This window comes from Numenius arquata, chromosome 3 (assembly GCF_964106895.1).
Source record: "Numenius arquata chromosome 3, bNumArq3.hap1.1, whole genome shotgun sequence".
Lineage (NCBI taxonomy): Eukaryota > Metazoa > Chordata > Aves > Charadriiformes > Scolopacidae > Numenius > Numenius arquata.
This window is the reverse complement of record NC_133578.1, coordinates 24739200-24762025: the sequence shown is the minus strand read 5'-3', so window position 1 is coordinate 24762025 and position 22826 is coordinate 24739200. Positions and strand designations below refer to the sequence as shown.

General features: G+C 36.3%; 1 protein-coding gene across 3 annotated transcripts in view; it reads left to right on the top strand.

Moving 5' to 3' along the window:
• ATF2 (activating transcription factor 2) overlaps nucleotides 1-22826 on the top strand; it is a 50292-nt gene continuing 27466 nt past the window's right edge. For 2 of the 3 annotated variants that reach the window (XM_074144779.1, XM_074144781.1), the window contains exons 1-7: nucleotides 1-68; nucleotides 3870-3903; nucleotides 9882-9950; nucleotides 10672-10741; nucleotides 13134-13230; nucleotides 14978-15096; nucleotides 16865-16993. In XM_074144779.1, the coding sequence (XP_074000880.1) occupies nucleotides 10694-10741; nucleotides 13134-13230; nucleotides 14978-15096; nucleotides 16865-16993 (393 nt within the window). In that variant the 5' untranslated portion in view covers nucleotides 1-68; nucleotides 3870-3903; nucleotides 9882-9950; nucleotides 10672-10693. Of the gene's footprint in view, nucleotides 69-3869; nucleotides 3904-9881; nucleotides 9951-10671; nucleotides 10742-13133; nucleotides 13231-14977; nucleotides 15097-16864; nucleotides 16994-22826 lie in introns of those variants that run through there. The other variant, XM_074144782.1, reaches the window with a different exon arrangement.

Sequence of the window (22826 nt, the reverse complement as noted above, 5' to 3'; positions counted from 1 at the left end):
ATCGCGAGAAGTGACGGAAGCCTGTGGGGGACCCGGCCTTTAACGCGCGGTTCGGCCCGCGTTCCCGGGTGAGTTTGTAAACACTAGCGCGGTCCGGCCCGGCCCAGCGGCTCCTCCTCCTTCTCCCTGTGCGCCGCGGCGGCACCCGGGCGGGCGGGTGGCCCGGGGTGTGAAGGGGAGGGAGCGGTCCCGCTCGGCGGTAGGCGGGGGGGATACCCGGGAGGCAGTAACATGGCGCCGCCGCTCCTCTCCACGGCAGCCCCCTCCCCCACCTCGGCTTGCGCCTCCCGCCGCTCCTAGAGCCGGGGCGGGGCGGCCCGGCCGGCGCCGCCGAGACCGTTACCCGCCCGGAGGTAGGGGTCCTGGCGCCCCGAGAGAGCCGAGCGGGGCGGGGAGGCGGGTGGGTGGGTGAAGGGGGCTGCAGCGCCCTGCGTCCATCGTCGGGCTGCCCCGCGGGGGCATCGCCAGTGCTTGCCCCGGGTCCGGCCCGCGGGGGTGTGAGGCATGGAGGAGGGCGGAGGAAGGGGGCAGCCAGCCTCGGCCTTTCCGCCTCAGCTCCGAGCAGGCCTCTCCCTGCATCCATCTTCTGCTCTGAAGGGAGGCCTGGGTCCGTACCCGGTGCTGGTGTCAAGGAGGGTACGGTGTGTGGGGGTGCTGGGCGCTAAGAGCAGCTTTGCTGCACCAGCGGGAGGTGTTGGCCTGTCTGGGATCTGGCCGTGGACGTGGTCCTTCTGGACCAGCTGCCCCATTGACTTTGCCTGTTATTGTGCATTTTGCATCTCGAGTTGTCTTAAAAGGTGTCTGAAGCTTTCATGTGAAAAAAACACACATCACAGGCCCTCAAGCAATGATGGCTGTGTGATATTTTAGGCACAAATGCTTTATGCCACGGTGCAACTTGATGTTTAGAGTTAAGGGATATGTGTGCTGCCATGTTGCTTCTGCAGTCTTACTCTTTCTACAACCTTTCTGTATCCCTGTTCTTGAGATGGGATCCATGAGTATGTTTCCGTGTCCTGTCTATGCACTCTGTATCACCAATTTGCTTTTTTTTATGTTACTTTCTCCCAGAAATGTTTATCTTCAATTAGTGATACTGTCACCTGTTCCCTTGCACTAGAATGAGCAAATCTAATAAAGCTGGAAGCTCTGAATCATCCGCCTCTTTCCAAATAATGACCATGAATATGGCCAAAGTGTATTTTCTTTTTCACCTTTTAAAATAATATTTTTGTTTTCTTCTTGTCATGTTCTACTCGTGGCAGTGAACAACCTAAGCTCTTGCTGAGTGTAAAGCTAGATGGAGTTAACAAAAACAAATGTTCCTGAAGTTAACTTGTAGTTCTACTAGGTCTATGTTTGATGCTAAATTCAGCACTAGCTTGTAGGATGAGGAGGACTTTTCCTTGTGGTCCTAGTCTGCCATAAGCGTCTAGACATGATTTGTTCAGCCTTCTACTGAAATAGAAGTTACTACTAGTGGACATCCAGTTGCAGACCTAATTTCAGAGGGACAGAGAACAAGTTAGGTGTTCTCTTAGTGTTCATAATTCTGCATTCCAGAATCAAAATCAGAAAGTTGTCATATTAAGCAAAACAGTAACTTTGTCAGGGACTGCTTGTTATATAATGCATAAAGAGAAATGTGAAATAATAATAAAAAAAAATCTTAGTGTGTAGATGGAGTGAAACAGCTTTTTTAAAAAATCCTTTATGAGTTTATATATTAGTACTTATATTGCATGCTAATACTTAATCATCTAGTTGGGCCTTTGATCTTCAGTGTAGTTGGTGTTTTTATCCAGATTTTGCTTCTAGAAATAAGAACATGTTTGGTGTGTCTTTTTCCAGAAACTTCTAGGCTATGCAGCATCTAACATAAGATGCTTTCAGTCTTAAATTTGATCATATGTAACTTTATACATAATTTTGGTTTTCATGCTACTTCTGTTTTGTGACAGTCTTGAGCAGCCTGAAATACGGTATTCTCTCGAATCTTGTTTAATTAAATGTTGGGTATATCTGTTGCCTAAAATTCCTTTTCTGTTATCAGCTATTCTTTTTTTTTCCTTCCAGTATAAATCAGTTTAAACTTACAAATGCACATTTATATCTCTGAGAAGCTCTACTGTTTTTAAAAGTTTATATGTTATTTCTAATCTCAACATGGTGGGGTTTTTTTTTATGGTTTCTTAAAATAACCTTGAATTTCTGTAAAAAGCAATGCATTAAACTTTTTTCAGAGGAGCAAACATGATTCAATACCATTAACTTCTCTTTTGGAATAATGAATAGATTTCAACTTATTGTCCTCCAGCATAACTTAACTACATTTGTTTCACATCAATAATGTGCACTCTAAGGAGGGATTGGATATAGTTAGTGATAGAAATATGAATCAATATTTAATAATTATTCAATGCATTTTTTCCCTAAGTTTATGATACATTGTTTCCAACTTTGTCCTGTGTCAGTTTCAGTTCAGCCTGAGAACTTTTCCATTAGTTTCAATTCAGATAGCAGCTTCTCTTTAGTAAGCTATTCCAAGCAATATAGTGTGTTTCCCTTTCTAGGTAAATGCAAATGGTCATTTATATTACTGCTTACAGGAAAGAAAAAGATTCTGTTTAAATGAGCAATGGGAGTCCTGTAGTGGGATATTTATGATATATTAAAAGATTTTTTTAAATTAAATTCTTAATTATTGTATTCAATTTTATATTTCAGGGATGCTTAACTTTTTGTTAAGCTTTTTTTTTTTTTTAACTTGTTGGAAGTAGTGTAGCAAAAGTACATTGGATTTCTAGTGTTTGTTGGGTTGATGGGCAACATTACGATGTTCAAACCCCGATAAATTAGTTGGGAGGGTAAGTCCTGATATCTCTGTAAGCAAATTTTGAGAAGATCAGTGGAATATTAACCCCTGTATATTTCTTCTCTGAGGTTCATTGGCCTTTCACTTACCTACAGAGCTGTATTCACATAGCATGAATTTCCAGTAAGTCAAAGAAAGATCAAGGTGCCTCTGAAAAATACTTGAGCTAGGGGGTTGACTTAGGAGCTGCCATATTCAGCCAACAGTAAACGTTAGGTATAAGGACTCTTCTTTATTCCATTAGTGCTCTCCATTAACCAGAAATATACCTTCATATGGAAAAAGGCTGCTCCTTCAGCAAAGCTGAAGTAACTGAATTGCTTTATTTCTATACACGTGATTGTCCAACTGGCTTTCTTGTTGTTATTTGAACTTGTTAAGTCAATTGTCCTCATTTCTACATTTCTAACATCTTTTTCTTCTTGTCCAGACACTCCTCCCTTTATTTATAGAATCTTAGACAAACTGAGGAAGGTATGGAATTAACCTTAGACAGGAGTTACAAGTAGTTAACTAATAACATCAGCAAAAATGCCCAATGTTTGACTTTGAAAAAGAAAAAATCTGAGCATTATGGTACAGGCATTACATTCTTCCTTATTCTTCCACAGAACTCTCTGAAACAGATCATGTGTCTTCTAGGAAATAGCACAACCACTCTTTTAAGCAGTGAAGTGTGAAGAAGGAGCTTCCATTTTCCTCTTTGCCAGTTTTCAGGTTTACAACCTTTAAATATTCTGGACTACAGCTTAGAGTTTTCTTGCAGAATCTACTAAGCTACTTTCTCATGATTCCACTTTCTTTATAAGAAGGAATGTTTTTATTTTTCAAACTCTTTCTCCTCCTTTCTTTTAACTGTTCAGTTTTATTTTTTGGGAATGCTAAATTCTGTGGCATTACACAAATACAGTCAGTCAGGATGCTTTTGAAAGTGGATTGTAATGGTCAAGTATTAATTACACCACTTTTGCTTCTCCTTTCTTTTGCTTTATAGGAAACTGAAAAAATAGCTGTTCCAGTCCCTCCAGGTAAGTGGAGCAATGATTTTTTTTTTTTCTTTTAAAATACAAATTTTGGTTTTATTTATTTTTTAGCAAGTCAACCTCTATAGAAAATTGTGGAAATAAAGACAGGCTCAAATGTGGGAGGTGATTAACATTTATGCTATGCAATGCTGTGTGAAAGTATTGAAAGTATAAAAGGTGCCCTGTTCATTTTGATTTGCATTGATTTGCTCAGTTGCATGAGAAAGCCATCTCTCTTAATTTTGAAGTGTTTAAACTTGGAAAACAAAAATAGCTACTTTTTTTTTTTTTCCTCATTTAAAGAAGCATGTCTATTAAAATGCACGTACGGAGCCAAGCAAAACACTAAATTCACCTCTTCAGGTAACCATTAAGAGAATGTTGTTCTTTACTTGGCAAATATATTCAGTCCACTTGACTTCACTTTGAAAAAGTATGCACCTCAAGTAGAACTCTTTAAATTGATAAAGACTGAAATACTTTGGCCTTTCCCTTTTATGCTTGTTTCCTATTGTAAAATGAAGCTTTGTGGTAAAATGTTAAAAAACTGGGGCTATCTAAAGCAATCACACACTAAGATGTCATCTACAGATAAGCTTACTAAGAGTTAACAGTTCTGTATACAGCAAGAGTTTTTATCTTGCAGTGAAACGGGGCACAATCCCAGATCAAATGTAAAGAATAAAAGGAAATGTTGAATAGACGTGATCGGTCTTGAGGAAGTACAAACATCCGTAGGAAAATACATTACTGATACTGTAACTTAAGCACTTAGTAATGTACAGACCCAAGGGAGACTAGATGCTGATGGGCTACTATAATTCTGATTTGTCTCAGTGGCCTAATGCAGGTTTTGTCCAACTTTCTCATCATCTTCAAAACAGAATGTACAGATGTTTCTTGAGTTGGAGCTGCATGTGGGTGGTCAGTCCACCCACAAAACTTGCGTTTGCATCACATGTAAGCAGTGGTAGATAAATGAGCTACTACTGTAGCTGCAGACTGTCAGATTGTCCTCTACGGACTGTCCAGTTTAGGGGGGGTGACACACTTATGAGAATGTGCATCTCTCTTCTAGCTTGCTGGCCAGTATAGGAATGCTGAAATGGAAAAGTTTTAAGTTTTTTTTTCTTTTTTTTTTTTTTTTGTATGCTTATAGTTTTCTGTCTTTTCTGTGTTCAGTTCAGACTGTTTTCTTCCATGCTGTTTATGTCAGCCCTGAAGTTGCAGGAGGGCAGTCTCTGTATTGCCGTGGTGCTAACAATAAGTAATTACAGGGTGAGACTGCACAACCCCTGAGCAGGTTAGTGCATAGAGGTCTTTTGGCATACAGCATGCTTTATACAGGGAAACTGTTCAGAGGCTTTAGCTCCAAGTCTGACAAATCTTTACTAGGTATGTATGAAGGGTGATTTTTTTTTTTTTTTTTCTCAGCAAATTTGGAGAGGTTTTTGCAGGGATTATCAATACATATACATTTTAAACTATTTAAAACTAAAAAAAAAAAAACCAAAACATTTAAACTTTAAAAGCTATTTAAAACTATTTTACAGCTATTTAAATGTTTAATAGAAAAAAAAAATCGAAACAAGGCGTTAGTTGTGTAGTTGTGTTTTCCATGCTCCTGTATGTAGGGAACTAAGAGAAAACAGGAGAAATTTTACCAGTAAAATAAGCCACCAAGACATTGCTTAAGTCAGTGTATGATTCTATTCTTTTACAAATTGTCTACAGAAAGGTATTTTAGAAGCAAGCCTCAGAGTATGTAGTAATAGTTTCCAGAAAAGTGTACCTAAGATGTTTAATTAAAATCTTATAAAAATATACAAATGGTTGTTGCAGCTATTTTTGTAACACATTTAGAAAAACATTAGTGTGACATTTCATAGAAACATCTTTATTTTTTTTAAACAAGCACACTATGCTAAATATTAGTAAATTGCTTGCAAACCTGTTCTTATTTCTGTGTTGTATATATTTTAAGCACATATATATACTTATTTATATATTTTATTGTACTGTTTGCTTTCCAAAAGTGATAAAAGAGGATTACAACCTTTTAAAAAGGAGTGATGTGAAAGTATTTTACCTTTGCATTAGAAGTATTGAGCAAACACTAAAAAAGAGAGATTACTTTATGATTTAAGTACCGAAGTTGATATATTGCTGAGATTATTTAATGGTTTTTCCATGTTGAGGTCTGATCCTGTTTCTCCCTGTAACTCAAAAGAGTTCTATGTATGGGCTTCGTTATGCTACTGAAAGGAATTTAGGGTTGGAAGGCTTACAGAAGAAAGTTGCAGTTCAGTGGACTGTAGTAAGAATCATTTCACTGAACTCTTCAGTTTATCTGAAGAGCTAAGTTGAGGCTGGAGTTGCACATTGATTGGATTGCTTCAGGAACCATATTTTTTTTCTATGGGACAGGGTGTTTGCTGTTCCCCGGGTAACAATCCAAGATGGCTATAATTCATCTCTAGTGATTGGGTTAGCAGTTTACATACTTTATTTCTCAATTGGTTGGGTGAATAACATATTTGTCAAGATGGCATTTAAGTTTCTATTTTGGTTTTCAGGGGAAGAGTATTTTGTAAGTTCTTCTTTTGTACTGTGATATTCTCTCTTAGAGCAGTCAGTCTCTAATAATCTTTTGAAATCAGAATGGCAATCACAAACTTTTGTTTCTGAAAATTTGCCTTCTATGTGTTAGTCTTTTTATTCTTGTGAGGCAACAAACAATCCAGAAGGAAAAGAGGAGGCAAAAGATGAGGTTGGTTTGTTTGCTTGTTTTCCCTAGCAGCAATAGTTTTAGTTGTTGGGCTGTAAAGTTAACTACACTGTCTTCTAAACCTGTCAGAACATTACCCAAGTTTGGATTGTCTTTTGCTGTTGTTTACGTCTGTTTCTAGCTATGACATCTTTATGGTATACTTCAAATTTCAGAGTTATCTTGGGTTCCTCAGAATGTCATCCACTCATTTTTAATATGCCCAAGGATGAAGATTCCATAGCCCCACTGGGCACCCTGTTCCAGTGTTCAGTTGCCTTCACTGTGTGATTTATTTTTTTTTTCCTGTTCTTTTTTTTACCTCCCCTTATACTTGCTTGTAACCTTCTTAATGTGTCTTGTAAATGTTGCATCTCATCCTTTTGTCGTACGCTACCCAGAGTCTGGATGTGTCTTCTCTGTAAGAATACATTAGATGATGTAAGACAGCAAATAGATTCTTCCTTAGCCTTTCTTCTCCATGCCAAACAAACTTTGCCTCCTGATATTCCTCTTGTATGTAATAGTCCAGCCTCCTAATTATTTTGGTGGGGCCCCTGCTGGTTTCGCTCCACTTTGTCATCTGTCTTGAAGGGCTCAAAACTGGGCACAGCAGTCCAGCTGTAGCCTCATGAGTGCCAGGTAAAGAATAACAATCAATTCCCTTCATCTGGTTGCTATGCTCTTGCTAATTCAGGCCAGTAGGCTGTTAGCTTTCAGTGCATACTGCAAGCAGTATGATGCTGAATTGTGTTCAGTTTGCTGTCCACCAGGAGTTACAGGTTCTGCCCCAAAGCTGCTTGACAGCCACTTGGCCCTCAGCCTGAACGGTTGCATGGAGTCATTTCGTTCTAGGTGCAAGCTTTGCGTTTGTCTTTGTAATATGTAAATACAATCCTTACTGAGTTGGCTACACTAACGAACGTGAGCCCTTTGTTTTCCTATCCTGTTGGATCCGGTTTCTGTTTAGATTTGTAATGTCCGAGGTCTTGCTGGAATGCATGAGTGAACTTCTTTTTTCTTCTAAGTGCACTAAAATTTTACTGCTTCAAGGTACTCTTTTTTTTTTTTTCTCTTTTTTTTTTTTTTCTTCTTTCCTCAGACGTTAGCTGGAATCTCTTCACAAGGCATTACCTCACAAAATTCCTTGTAGCCTGCAGTAAAATAATACTACAAAGATGAGGAAATGAATTTATCTCCAACTTTTTCCAGTAAGTTTGCCAGGAGGCCGACACTTCTTCTTTTTGACAAGGATTTACTTTTAGTTTATAAATTGGGCATTCAAAATTCACAGGCTTCACAAACCAAAACACAGAACCAGATAGCAACTTCATATGCAAATATGTATTTTGGTAATATTCCTTTAAAGGAGAAAATGAGCAGACTTGAAAAATTGATCTTTACAGCTTATGACTTAAGAAAAGTACTAACTGAGGATGAAGTAGATTTTATGGCTGATACTATGCACTTGTGAAAGACTGACAACAAGCTATAGGAACAGAGTGGAGAAAATGTCCTACATGCACTTTTTAAACCAAAATCTGTCATTCTTTGGATAAAAAACCCACAATTGTTTCTTTTCCCTTCAGATATTTCTGATATGGATATAACTCCTCTGTATATAATATATATCCATATGTGCCTATTGTAGCCATGTATAACTATATGGTGTCCCATGATCAAAATTTAACAAAGCAAATTCCTTTGAGATCTAAAGGGGACCGACTTTGTTAGTTTTGAACCTACATTTAAATAAAAAAAAATCTGATTGTAGCACAGCTGAACAAGGATAATAAGCTCATGGAATAGCTTTTAAGTGTTTGTTGACGTTCTAGATAATATAAGGATGTAATACTAAAGCTCACTGATAAGGGCCTTATTTTTTTACTCTAAAGCCTTAGTCGTGAGTATTCAAACTTGTCCATAACCTTGTTAATACTCTTTATTGGTGACAGTACCAAGTTCAAAGTTTGGACAGTTCAAGAAGTATTTCATCCCTTCAGAAACTTGAGACAGGTTGTGAACTCTTTGCAAATAATAGCAGAACAATCTCCAACCCTGACTTGCTTTGGCATCCTTTCTTTGGGACATAAATGTTTCCCTGAGTTGTCAGTGCCAAAGACTCTAAAGTTTCTGGCAGCCATTCATCTCTTCTTGGCTTCTGATCTCGGTTCAGAGTCCTCATTCTGTTGAACATACATATTTAGAAGTGATGCTTTGGAATCTCCTCCACTCCATGTTTTGCTTTTTTGCTATTCAGTGCCCATGACCAAGGACACTGGGGTCTCCTTCTCCTTGATGTAATATCCCAAAAGTCTGTACAGTAGTTTTTTACTGTACATACGCAGGCAAAAGGACCAGGTAACATGTTCCCTGCAGATCTCTGAGGTATTAAGCCTTAAACGATTTGCTTATGCTTACTTGATCTGTTTTGTGTCTAGTGCTAAATGGTGTATCAGAAGTATACATTCTTAGGATGGTTAGACAGTTTCAGAAGCATTGCAACTTCTCATGACCAGCCTGTTGGGGGAGAGGTCAATTTATTCTGCTTACGATCTTAATCATAAAGACATCTTTATTAATCTTTATTTGCTTCATCAAGCTAAGCAGTGTTCAGAACTAACATCGTTAGATCTCCATACAAATACTCATATTTAAAGATGAATGTATTTCCTCCAGGGTAAAGCCACAGATGGCTTGAGAGTGCTTGTCATCTTCTGCCTAATTAGCTAATTTGGTACATTCATTCCCCCCTGCCCGCCCTGTTACTTGACCCTAAAATGAGGTAACACTAGTATTGAGATTAGTTACTCTTCACTTTTGGGTTTAGTGATGCGACAACAGTATCTTGATTTTATGTGTTCATTGTACCAAAACTTTATTATTTTGATGTCACAGCATCCACATACTGGTTTTATGCTTTGTCCAGCACAAGTTGGCTCAGTCTCATCTGTGTTTCCCTTTCTCTTCCTGAGGTGGGGTGATGCTGCCTGGCAATGTTTGTTCTGTGCTTGCAGGATGAAAGAGTAGAAGCATCTCCTTCTGTCTGAGAGAAAGCATAACTAATTAGAGGATGTATTGAAGTAAATACTTTCTTTGTGAAACTGTTGTGTTTAATGGGTGAATAGTGGGCATTGTATCATTTAACTTTACAAAATCATGTAATAATACATGTTTAACATGCATAGTAATTAATATTTTCTTACAATTACAGCTCATTGCCATGAAAAGGAGGATATGATAGTTTGCCCTATGAAACAGGTTTATATGTGAAATCTGGCAGGTATGTGTGATGAGTATGCAAACCAGCACAAACCATAATTAATTTACTACTTAAATATTTTTTAGCCTGTTGGTAATTTAGCTGTATAGCTGAAACATTTACTTAAAGTACATGGTTTTGTAATTAAACTTGTAACAGCTTACATAAAGGGCTATCTGCTAACTTATCTTTAAAGATAAGCGTTAAAGTTTATGAAAAGACTAAGGAATCAATCACTTTTTCTCATCTGTTGGCACTGTATCCTTGACTACTGTTTTGTCTGCTGCTTTGTTCTTGTTTTTAATTGTGGGTATTAGGTTGTTATTACAATGTATTTTTATTTCAGTAACAAGTTGTCTTACTGTATTTTCAGATACTTTTTGCAATTAGTCATGTTACCTGCAAATTGAATCATAGAATAGTTTGGGTTGGAAGGGACCTTTAAAGTTCATCTAGTCCAATCCCCCTGCAATGAGCAGGGACATCTTCAACTAGATCAGGTAGAATACTTTCCAATTGAGATGTGTCTTCAAAACCTGCTATGTCCCCATTGGGTTTTGTGTGCCTTCCTGACAGAGTTTGGAATTCAGGTTCTACTTGAATCTCAGGTATTTAGATACTCAGTGTAGCCAGAAGGCAGAAATTCTTGCCCATGGAATATTAAAATAACCTGTGGATGTTGATGTATTGATAACTTGATGCAATATTTGTATAATTTTTTTCCATTCTCATATTAATACAGGTAGCACAACGACCTGTGGAATATGAGTGATGACAAACCCTTTTTATGCACTGCCCCTGGATGTGGCCAGGTAATGGTCTGACTTGAAGTTATTAACACTGATCAAATAAAAGTAAAACAGTGAAATGTATGCGTAGGGATCGAAGAAAAGGGGATTTATGGTAATTGGTAGAAAGCTATCTATGTTTTGCTGAAAAGCAGGTGACAGCAAGAATTTCTAGCATTTTGTGTGTTTATTCAGAAAATGCTATCCATAGAAGAAAAAAAAACTAATTAAATTACCCTTTCTGAGCTGAAAATAATTCATTTGTTAGCCCTGCTTTATTTGCTTTCATTAAAAGAAAAATAAACATTCTGATTTGTATCAGGTAACCTGTATTTCTCAGAATATTTCAATGGTAGTGGAGAGCTCATTGTGACATTTGCTTGTAACTAATCTTCACAATTATGGTGACTGCAAATATTTAATGCATAATTTTTATTTATGTATATTTTTGTATATAGGAAGATGCTAACAGTATGCATGCCACAAAATATATTTCAATTCCTATTTTAGTTTTAATGTATTCTAATAAATAATATTAGTAGATATACAGCTGAACGTAAGCAGAAAAGTAAAAATATTGAGTGTTTTAGCAGATGTTGCTTAAGAGGAAGCCGTCTTAATACTTCAATTTAGTAAACTGAAAGGAAATGAATTTGCATTATCTACTGCACGAGTTGGACATCCCTGCATTCTTTATATAGGATATCTTAAGCTGAATTTTTTCATTATATTACTGCACTTGGATTTATTTGGCTTTTGAGTTCACAATATTTCATTTTTATTCTGAAAACTTAGGTTTTATCATGAATGACAACATTAATGTTATATTAATGGAACTTTCTGTATTTAAAGCGGGAACAGGCTAAGGTTTCTTATGTCTAATGTGTTCAGAGACATCAAAAATAACAGAAGAGAACTGTCTTCTCCTAAGCAACATACTTGTCCCCATCCTATTTGAATCTAATTTTGATGAAAGCTCTGTCAGAAGTGTTTTGGCAACTAAATCTCATAGAAGATGCGTTGTGGGGCTACAGCAATCCTTGGTTCCCACGAAGGAGAAGAGAGAAGTTAGCATCAGTGAAAATGGGCAAGGCTTCTCCAGATGCCAGCTCGTACTACAGAATAGAGAGAGGGAGTCAGGATCTGGAGATCCTATTCCTTCTGAAGGAGCCTGTCCATTGCATAGTGGGGACAGAAAGATGTACCTGAGTCCCTTAGTTTGATAGAGCACCAAAGTTTCTGGCTTATGCTGTATCTAGAGATAAGGCACATAGGCTATGGAGAGCTGGGCATGTGGAACCCTTGGCAACAGAGTTGTAACAAAAAAAGTGCCTGGCCTGTATCAGCTTGTCTTTCAGTGGTCCTGCATTTTTAATTTCCCTCTCCACTCCACACATACATGTCCTTTCTCACAGAAATATTCTGGGTGATTGTATTCTGAGGTCAACAAAATTTTCCATATTGTTTTCTGAGATGACACTTGGTGTGTATCTGTTACAAGATATATGTGGAGTAACTTTAATTATTGAGGAATAATCAGAAACGTAATTTGGGAGTCAAATATTCACAAAGAGAGGTAAGAATTTGCATATTTTGTGAAATGTGTTCTTTTTAGGAAACCTGCATCTTGGATAACATTTTCTTAGATTATCTGGATTGAAACACTAATTTTACCCACAATTACAGATGCATAGAAAATTTCAAGTTACTAAATGTAAGAATTTCTATTTTCCAGCACCTAGCTTGTCTGCTTACTGCTTTTTTTTTTTAATAGAATGTACCCCAGTTTTGGGGGAAGCATGCTCAAAACTGGCATACATCTGAAAACTTGATTGAGTTTTAGAATGCTGATAGGTTTAGTTCATTCCCAGCTTTTCAGTTGTCTGACATTGTTCCAGTGTTTCCCATCCTATCTGCCTCTTATTTTATAAAGTAAATGGTCAGGGGCAGGAGCTATACTTTTTTTATTTTTACGCTATTAAATAGAGCAAAGTCTGTGTTTGTGATTACAGATCAATTCTCATTATCGTGGTAATATACACAATACAGAAACCAAATAGTGGTAATCAATTACTAAACATTGTCAAGATCCATTAGTATAGCAAGTGGCTGTTTGCTAATGGTTGATGATGTCTGCAGCACTCTGAAGTTTTATCTTGGACCTTTGATGAATGTAGGTACTTACACTATCATTTCCCTGATATCATTACTATTTAGTTAGTATGAACATTTTTTTGAGTTTTATAATATTTCTGCTTGGTACTGTTGACCAAGGAACAAGATACAACTGCCTACGAGGGTTGTCTGTTAAGGTAGTAACAGTAGTTCTGTGTGTTGTAAGAATTACTTTCTGTAGAATCGCATTACTTTATTCACACTCAAAATTACAACTATTTCTTAAAACTTTCTGCTGCAGCGTTTTACCAATGAGGATCATTTGGCTGTCCATAAGCATAAACATGAGATGACACTGAAATTTGGTCCGGCTCGTAATGATAGTGTCATTGTGGCTGGTTAGTATATACTTTTATAATTAGTTTATTCACTTTTCTGCTGGAATGGGCATACATTTTATGTATTTTTTTGTACATAATGCATAGACATATGTTAAAAGAATACAAAATATTTTCTTTGCTATAGTTGTCTGCAATGTGTGCTTAGGCAATATTTTCATACATAATTAGCTTTTGTCAGAATTTGAAGCCAGTATTTCTCTCCATAAGTAACTTTCATTTGGATCTGATATATAATCTAAGTATTTTTCAATGATCAATACTTTAATAATTGATTAAATTATGTAATAAGCATTCAGTAAGAACACACACTAATAAAGGCTATGCTTAAGAGGATCTGTAACTAGATTAAACTGTATTTTTTTAGTTATTCATTGATACTACTTGTCTCCTAAATTTTAAAATATGTAGTGTTTTTTACATATTATGGTGACATTAGAATGAATTGATAATTACTGTTCTTTAAATGGGACAGTAAAAGGAAGATAATGATTTTTTTGTTTTAATTTTAGCTTAAATTCAAAATATTTTTGCTGTGTTTCCACCTCTGAATCCATGGTATACCCGTGGTCAGTTGTAACTTTTTTTTTTTTGTCCAGGATCACAAGTAATCACCAATGGATGATTGATGGCATTATAAATGTTAAAGCTCTTGAATGAAGATAGCACATGCTAATTATTCTAAAGTTATAGTCAGACTGTTTTGTTGGGTTTTTTTTGGTGGTGGAACAGCCTAAATGAACTTCGCAAAGGCTTTAAAATGTTTTCCAAATTTAATAATAACTGGCTAATTTGTTAGGACAAGCAGATTAAAAAAAAAAGTTATTCTTAAAACAGCAGTCATACGTTTTAAAATTCTAAATGTGGTCCTCTGCAATAAGAAGGGGGACCTGTCAAATAATCAGGTGTTTAAGAATGAAACCATGGCAGGGTCTGTCTCTTTGGAGCCACGTTCCAGTGTATGAACTGATGAACTGTTAGTCATAAATGCCAGGTTACCTTAGTAAGATGCAAATAATACCACTTTACAATATTTTAAGTGTAGGTAACTTATGTGGCAAATATGGTTAATTTTGACCTGGTAGTGACAGTGAAATAATGGGAATTTATGTAGCATCAAAAACTTTGTAAAAAGACTTTTCTGAAATTGCTTCATAAAGTAGTCACCCAGATACCAGAAGTCTTATGGTTCCAGCTTGACTATAGAGGCATAGTAGGAGTCAATACCATCTTGTGTACAATATTACACTTTCTTTTAGAAGTTCTACACACTTGAAAGTAGTCACTACTGTTTCACAGTATGAAAAGAAGGAAGCAAACTGTCCATGATGTCTATGTGCATTTTTCTCCTTTTTTTTTTTTTTTTTATATTAATGCCTTCATGTAGGCCTCATCTTTATTTGAAAATAGAGCCTACTTGCTCACTGAAGTGATCTGGTATACTAAACTCTGCGCTTAAGAATAGCTCCCTCTGGTTTCTGGACAGAGAAATGTTTTGATACACTCCCGAAACTCTTTAAGGGGCTTACTGATTGCAAGCTTCAGTTGCTTGTCTCCAGCAGGTGGAGTATGCCTTCTGGCTGGCCTCCCTGCAAGGCAGGAAGGAGCTGCTTGCAAGGCATGAGAGAGTTCTTGAGCACGTTGCCTCTTTCTGTTTGCTTTTAGTCTGAAAAATATTTACGATAAGTAGGTTCATAAATGGTATTTTTAAAATAAAATTGCGGGCTTTTTATACACTTCATTTCAGATCAGACACCAACACCAACTCGATTCTTGAAGAACTGTGAAGAAGTGGGCTTATTCAATGAATTAGCAAGTCCTTTTGAAAATGAGTTTAAAAAGGCTTCTGAAGATGACATTAAGAAAGTATGTTCAAAAAGCTTTTTATTCTCAGAGTTTCTACTTTTTTCATATCAGAAACTCCATTTAAAGAAAGTAGACTTTGGATTTATGTGTTGCCTTCTAAGTTGTATCAATAATCATTTGCCAGCTGCTTATATATGTTGTATGGAGAGAATACAAATCTAAGATTACTCCTCTGAAGATTAGTTTACCTGATTAATTCTCTGTAGTTAGTATGGTCAATGGGACACATTGACTTTGTCTTAATTTTTTAAGTATCTAGTCTATATCTGTTGAAGTTAATTGTTTGCTTTGATTGGAATTTCATTAGACCTTGAATAAGAAAAAAATAAGTCTGAAAAGTCAAGAGTCTTTGCAGAAAGAAAAAACATTTGTAAGAAACCCACATGAAAAGACTAGTATGTGAATGCTGATTGTTTTGATGAGTTTTAAAATACCAATGTTATTCTAAGAATCAATAGTAATGATAATGAGTTAAATACAGACTAAATTTAAAGAAATGTCAGTAATTTGGGTATAATTTTTGCCCTTCGTTGTTTACCTACGTGATTTCGTAGGCAGTGATTTAAAAAAAAATTATACATAAAGATTTTGCAGAATTAGTATCTGTGTTTTGTTTCAGTAAAGATTTTAACAGATACTTGTGAATACAATGGATTATTATCCATTCCTGACAAAGCCTCATGCTTGCTTTGTTACCGTAACTATACCAAATCATTATTGTTTTAATTTATTTTTTTAACTGATGCATGCTAACTGTTCTTAAAACACTACATATGGTAATACTGATTCTGGATGTACTAATACCATATCTTCTGTGTAACTCACCACTACCTTGGAGGAAGTTAGAGGAGTTGCGAAGTATTTTAAACGCTTTGACAATTTGTTTTATTGGTATTAATTTTCCCGTCTGCCCTCTGTGTTTTGAGAAGAAATACCGACCTGACATATCTCTATCTCTGGTTGATTAATCATGGCAAGGAGAGGGGAAATTTACCATAATAGCACACTTTCTAGGGGGTTTTTAGTTCAGTTTTTTTCTGTAGTATTTCATATCAAATGTGGTATGAAAAGAGATTCCACTTTTAAGAATCTTCCCTGCCTGTTAGTAATGTATTTTGTAAGAAAACAAGGAATTTAATTGAAAAAAGCATTTGGAAGAATGTAAATAGAAGATGAGCTTTGGGGAAGTTTCTTGCAAAAGTAGCAGAGTAGACATGAGTAGAGGCTTTCAAATCTATATTATTGGTTTAAATGTTTTTGTAACTTAATTTCTTCATGGCGTTTCAGGTGTCCTGGTGGATTTTATCTGTGTAGTAATGCAAAACTTGCTTTTTCAATAATTATTTGCTGCAATAAGTTGAAATTAATTGTCCACAGTAGCTTTCTTAATTTGGAATTGTAGTTAGGATTTTGTGCTTTGTGACATGAGATATAACTCAACTGTAATTTTTACATGTAGCACAGTCCTCCCTCAGGTATAATTTTCCTGGGACTCTTGGAAAAGGAAAACTTGAAAAGTGTTTTTAATTCTCAAAAAGAAAATGCTTAGTCTGACATTGGTGTTGAAAGACGGAGTGTTGACCAAAGACTGGTATTCATGTAGATGCTGGAAAAATAGCCTTGACTGGCTCTCTGCATCAAGATCTTCCAAACATCAACACCTCCCTGTTATTACAAGGCTGATACTTCTCTTTAGTTGCTTACGTTTTCTTGTATATTTTAATTTTTTTAGAGATTGAGTAATTTTGTTTTACACTGGTGCTCTTAGATGCCTCTAGATCTGTCTCCTCTGGCAACACCAATTATAAGAAATAAAATTGAAGAACCTTCCGTTGTAGAGACAACTCATCAAGATAGTCCTTTACCTCATCCGGAGTCTACTACCAATGATGAAAAGGTCAGAACTCTTTTTTTTTTTGTTTGTTTGGAATTCAATTTTCAGATCTTTTGATGATCTGTAAGTTTATTGTACATGATGATAGCCACGCTACTTAGCTGGTTGAAAGGAAAAGAGTTTTCATTTGCCATATTCCTGTGGGTATGTACTGTATTTATTCAATTATTTTACTTAGCTTTGCTCACAGCAGTTATTTTACTGGCCATCCAGTAAAGCCAGAAAGAAAGTCAAATTTAATATTCATGCGATGTTAGAAAAGGCTAAAGGGCCTCTTTATTCTGTTCTATGCATCATCATTCCTGAAAAAGCAAAGAAAATTCACTTTTATTATTTTTTTTAAATAATGTCAACACTTGGTGACTCTTCATGTCACATTCTTGTTATCCTATGTTTTACTATAAATTGTTTTGGACAACAGCAGGGGATGTTCTACAAAAATGTATTGGGATGAATAGCCTGTCTTTCATAGCTAAACACCAGATAATTTTGTTTCAGATTTTATACTTCTTAGCCCATAGTAGTATGTTTAAAAGTGATCTCAGGCATTTGCTTGTTTAGTGTTTACTTCAATACTCGTAGAATACTGAGGTATTGTCTGTCACTAGAGGATGTTACAGTCGAATCACTTTTAGAAATACTGCTCTAAAGAAGAAATACATGGTTTAACAGTAATGATGACTTAGATACGTGACTTGTGGTGTTTTCATGATGTGGAATTCTCTTGAACACAAAACGAAGCAAAATGATTGACATGAATTAATTATTTCTATTTCTGTGTCAATAAATAAAAACATTAGGAATGGAACATAATAAAGCAATATGGTTGCTCTAGTCAGTCTTTTTTCTATGCGCATCTTCAGCGGGCTGTCTGCATTTGGTGGACTTAGCTACCTTATTGCCATAAATCAACAGGACACTTCAGGATGCCAGTAGGGTAATTCAGGTTGGAAGGGACTGCAGGAAGTTCCCAGTCCAGCTTCCCCCTCAAAGCAGGGGTTAACTCTGAGATCAGACCAAGTTGCTCGGGGCTTTATGCAGTCTCGTCTTGGAACATCTGAGGAGGGAGGTTGCACAGCCTCTCAGTGCAACCTGTCCCAGTGCCAGGCTGTCCTTGTGGTGAAAGTGTTTTGCTTTGGATCCAGTCTGAACCTCCCTGTTTTCATCTTGCACCCCTTCTCTTTTCCTGCCAACAGGCACCAGTGTGAGAATAGCCTTAAGTGTGTGACAAACTTAAGAGAGTTTCAATTCAGATGTGTCTTTACAAAGCTTCACTGAGTTTTATTAGTTAGCAAGAGTGAGTAATCATAAGTAATCAAGGCAATCATGTTGTCAAAAATAGTTTAAAGGAATACATGTAAAGAGCTGCTTAGATTAAGCAAATCATAGTCCAAATCTTAAGTTGTCTTTATTTCATTTCTTCTTTATTTCAGAGTTTAGTTTGTTTTTTCTCTGTGGATACTTAACTCTAAGTACTGTAATTTTGGCAGGAGATAATATTAATATCTTTATACAGTAGTGGTTCAGTATCTCATTAGCATCATTACAAGTGAAAATTATATCTCAATGCTTGGCAGTACTTAAAAACTTGCCTCATTCATGATGTGATTTCAGTGTTGTCACTGTAACAGTGCTGAAGTGAAAAGCTGCTGCTGCTCAATGCTGTTCTGATGTTTGATTGTAGAGACAAGCTGAGCAAGGATGAGGGTGCTGCTTGGAGTGTGCTGCTGCTGAGTGTGGCCTGCAGAAGTTGAGAAATGTGAGCAGAGTGTTGCTGTTTTCTCAGTTAGATTTTTATATTCTCCTTCTATAGATGTATTGAAGGAGGGATAGTGGTTTTGTTTTTTTGAGGGCATAGCTGGTTTTAAAATATATATGCCACTGTAACCATTTCATTGGCTGTATATATTTTAGTAGCCTTAAATGATTACAGCCTGTTAATGTATGTGCAAGACAGTTCTAATTTCCCTAATTTTGTAGTTGTCAAAGGAGTTTCTTAGAGAGTCTTTAAAAAAATTATGCTTAATTCTTTTCCTAGTTTTCCAAGAATTCCTTGAGTTCTATTAGACTTCAATAAGAGTTGATATTCTACTTTGAATAGACTAAGGTATCATTAGAAGTATGTAAAGCCTTTTAGCCTAAAAATAATAAGCAAATGAAACCTAATTTATTCTTTGAGAGCTTTCAGATTCATTCTACTTGCTTATTAACAGTATTTTGCAGAGTGAACCTCAACAGTTTCACAAGTTGCTTAGTTGTTAAATAGCTAATTGCCTACCTTAATTTAAAACAAATTGTTTTCTTACAGTAATAGTCAATGACAGTACTAGTTCTGGCCGTGTACCTATTTTGTATAAAGATTTCTGTGTATTCATTGATAACACTAGGAAATTATTGCATGATACTTGCTTTTAGGTACAAAATACTTGCAAATAAGCATCTCTGAAAACACTTTTTTTAAAAATCTTTTTTAAATAAAGTAACTGTCATCTCCTGTAAAATATTTTCCATATCACCAGTTTTTAGTTTCAAGAATAAAAGAGTTGGAGAGGTCATTTCATTAAGTCATGAATATCTTTGAATAGGCTTAAACTTCCTTCTTGTAAAGATGGGTAAAGGTAAGATCGCTTTGACTTAATCTCATGATTGCAAATTCATCTCTCTCTTTCTTGTTCTTTAGCAGAATATATTTACAAACTATTTTATTTCAGACAAAATTTATACGTCATTAGTTCAATGCTTTGACCAATTAGTATCTGCTATCAGACTGCTGTGCCTATGGTTTTGTTTTTATATGCCAATAAAATGTCAGTTTCCTTAGATACATAGTTCTTAAATCCCCAGCTTGTGTTATTGCCACATTGTTGCAGTAACTAGCATATGCATGTATTTTTCAGTGTAATATAGAGCAAGTTAGTGTCAGAAGTGAAGAGGAAGTTGAAAATACTTTGTTTTCAACTGTATAAACACACTCGTCAGTAAATGTGTTATTCCTTTAACGGTTGAGGATTGTTTCTGATCTTTTAAACAAAGCACAAATGCTGTCTTTAATAACACACAGAAATAACTGTATGCATGTGAGGTTTCTGTTTTCAGAATTTTATAGATTTATTTCAGTTTTATACATTAATATTCTGACCATTGCTGAAACCTGGTTTCCATAAGAGCACTTTGTCTAAATGTTGCAAATACCCTACTAGGAAAAAGGCAATCAAGCCAGGGGAAACCCAGTTTTACAGTCAGTGTTTATTAGAACATCCATTAATTAAGCTTCTGTTATTAACAGCCGATAAGTATTCACAGAATGCCATAACTTACTCCTACATGGTTGCAGCAGCAGTTGGGAGGCCAATCCCAGCTGCTCAAAGGTGGAAGGTTGCACTGACATGCCAGTGGCTTTTAGGTAGGTGTTCAGAAAGTGTTTCAGGTCAGGTTGGATGGGGCACTGAGCAATGTGATCTACTAAAAGATGTCCCTGTCCATGGCAAAAGAGTTGGACTTAGGTGATCTTTAAAGGTTGCTTCCAATGCCAGCCCTTCTATGAAAGTCCTTCAAGCGATACATTCTTTCATCAAGTGTATATATAATCCTGTAGTCTTTGTTTGTGTATAGTAGCCACTGTGGTTTTGGATGTTGTTTGAATTGTACAGCATGTTCATGCTAACATAGAGATTCAGCTGGCATTCTGAGTTTATGAACTGTTGCAAATTCAACAGGGATGGTTTTCTCTGGGGCTTATTCATTCTTGGGAGACTTTCACACAGCCTCTCAGCACTTCTCGGTGTTCTGTATTGTGGTACCTGTTTCTGCATCCACACACACAGGTACTTAGAGAAGCCACTGATGCAAACCCATACAGGAGGGGCTCTTATGGTGTTGTTGTTGAGAAAGTGTGAATATCTGGTTAGTTTAGATTTTTGTACTAAAGCTATATGTATATGGGTCTGTGGCTGCTGTTAGCCAGCTATCTTTTTGCCCCTTTTTATGCAAATTAGAATTACTTTGCCATGGCTATTTATTCTGTGATGTTCATACATCTAAATTTATAGTTAGACATATACTTCTATATATATCTGTTGCCATGTATGAAAATGTTTCAGGTAAAAGGAGGAACAAGAAGAAAATGAGTTTACACCTCTGTTGGCTCTTAGGGGCAAACATAGGTGTTCCTGTGTCAGATCCCTGCTATGGGAATGGACTTTGTAGTGGCTCCTTGCTCACAGTAATGAGACACGTAAAAGTGGCAAATAGCAGGCAGGAAAGAGTGAAGCTGAAACCAGTGAAGAGTGACACAATATTAATTTCTGAATTGACCACTGCTGAAAGATTATCAGTGCAAGTATTCTCCCCTTATGCCTTCCTCTAATTTCACATAGTCAAGGAATTCGGTGTTCTTTGTTTTCCCTGGGGCTCTTCTCACTGAATAACATCTGTATAGCTGTTATACCAAATTCCTCATTTGCAAAGGAGTGTTTAATCCTGTCCTAAGAATATGCATTAGTCAACTTTTCCCAATTTTTTTTCTGTTTCTGCAATTCCATACTGGTTGTTTTCTTCTTTTGACTGAATGCTTATCTGTAATTCTAGGTACTGTGTTCAAATATTGCAACACTTATAAATACACCAGATTGATACTAAAGAAAAAATTCTTGCTTTCCTCAACACAGCTCACTGTTATTCTCTAAAAACTCTCATTCACTGTAAACAGTCTTTTAGGCCCTTTGGGGAAAAGCCTGAACGAACTAACGAAACCTTGATGACAAATTTGGCCTCTGAGCTCTTGAAGGGAGAAAATTTCATCCTTTCTTAAAGCCCACCTATGGTTCTATGAAGTGCTCAGAGGAACGCAAACATTTTGCATTGGATGTATAAGAAAAACAATCTGTAAGACCTTACTACTTAAAGCTTTTTGGATGAATTTTAAAAATTTAAGCTTAATTCAGAGCCTGTATGACACAGGTATGAGATGTTCGCTTTGACAGTTTAACAGTGGAGCAGCTAAAGTCTGCTGGTCTTAAGATGTAGTTTTATGTGCCTTTGATTGCAGTAGCTAGTGTCAAAAGAATAAATAACTTGGAAAAATCCTGTCTGAAGGTTAATCTGAAGTCTGACAATATCGAGGGTTTCCTGAGAGGGAAGACACTGGTTACAGGAAGGCATTTCTAGGTTTTCAGAAACAGCAAAGCAGGTACTAATTGATAATGTACTTTACCTGATTGCTAAGCTAAGAACTATAGTCAATTCTGTCTACTATTTACTTGCAACTAAGGAAATTTAATTTCTGTGCTCAAATAATTTCTTCCGCATTAGTATATGCGTATATTTTGCAAAGGTATGAATGTAACACTCAGAGTATTTTTAACTTAGTACCACTCTAGTTAAGAAGTACATGGGTAAGGGGTAAAGGCTTAAAAAGAGACAGGTTTTTTCTGTTTTACTGAACCATAAAACTCTCTTGTTTAAGTCTATAACAACGGACTGAAACTGAAATGTACTTAAGGACACCATAAAATGTTTTCGTTATTCCAAGTGTGGGTAGACATGATAGTGTTGATAGTGTCATGTGTTTCATGGCAAAAAAACCAAAAAACCTTAATACCCGATCAGACCTGAATTATAAGTAATAGTAGCCTTAGCATATATTGAGCCAGGGTTTGTCGTAAAACTAAAATCACTGTCATTGGAACAATTTCACTTTGGTTTAAATGAATCATCCAAAGGGGTTTTTCTTTGATCTTTTTAATTGTATTACTGATTCTACTTGCATAATCTTATAAAAATTCTGATTTGTTCCATCAAACTGTGTTCACTTAATGGTTGGAGTTAATGGCCTATA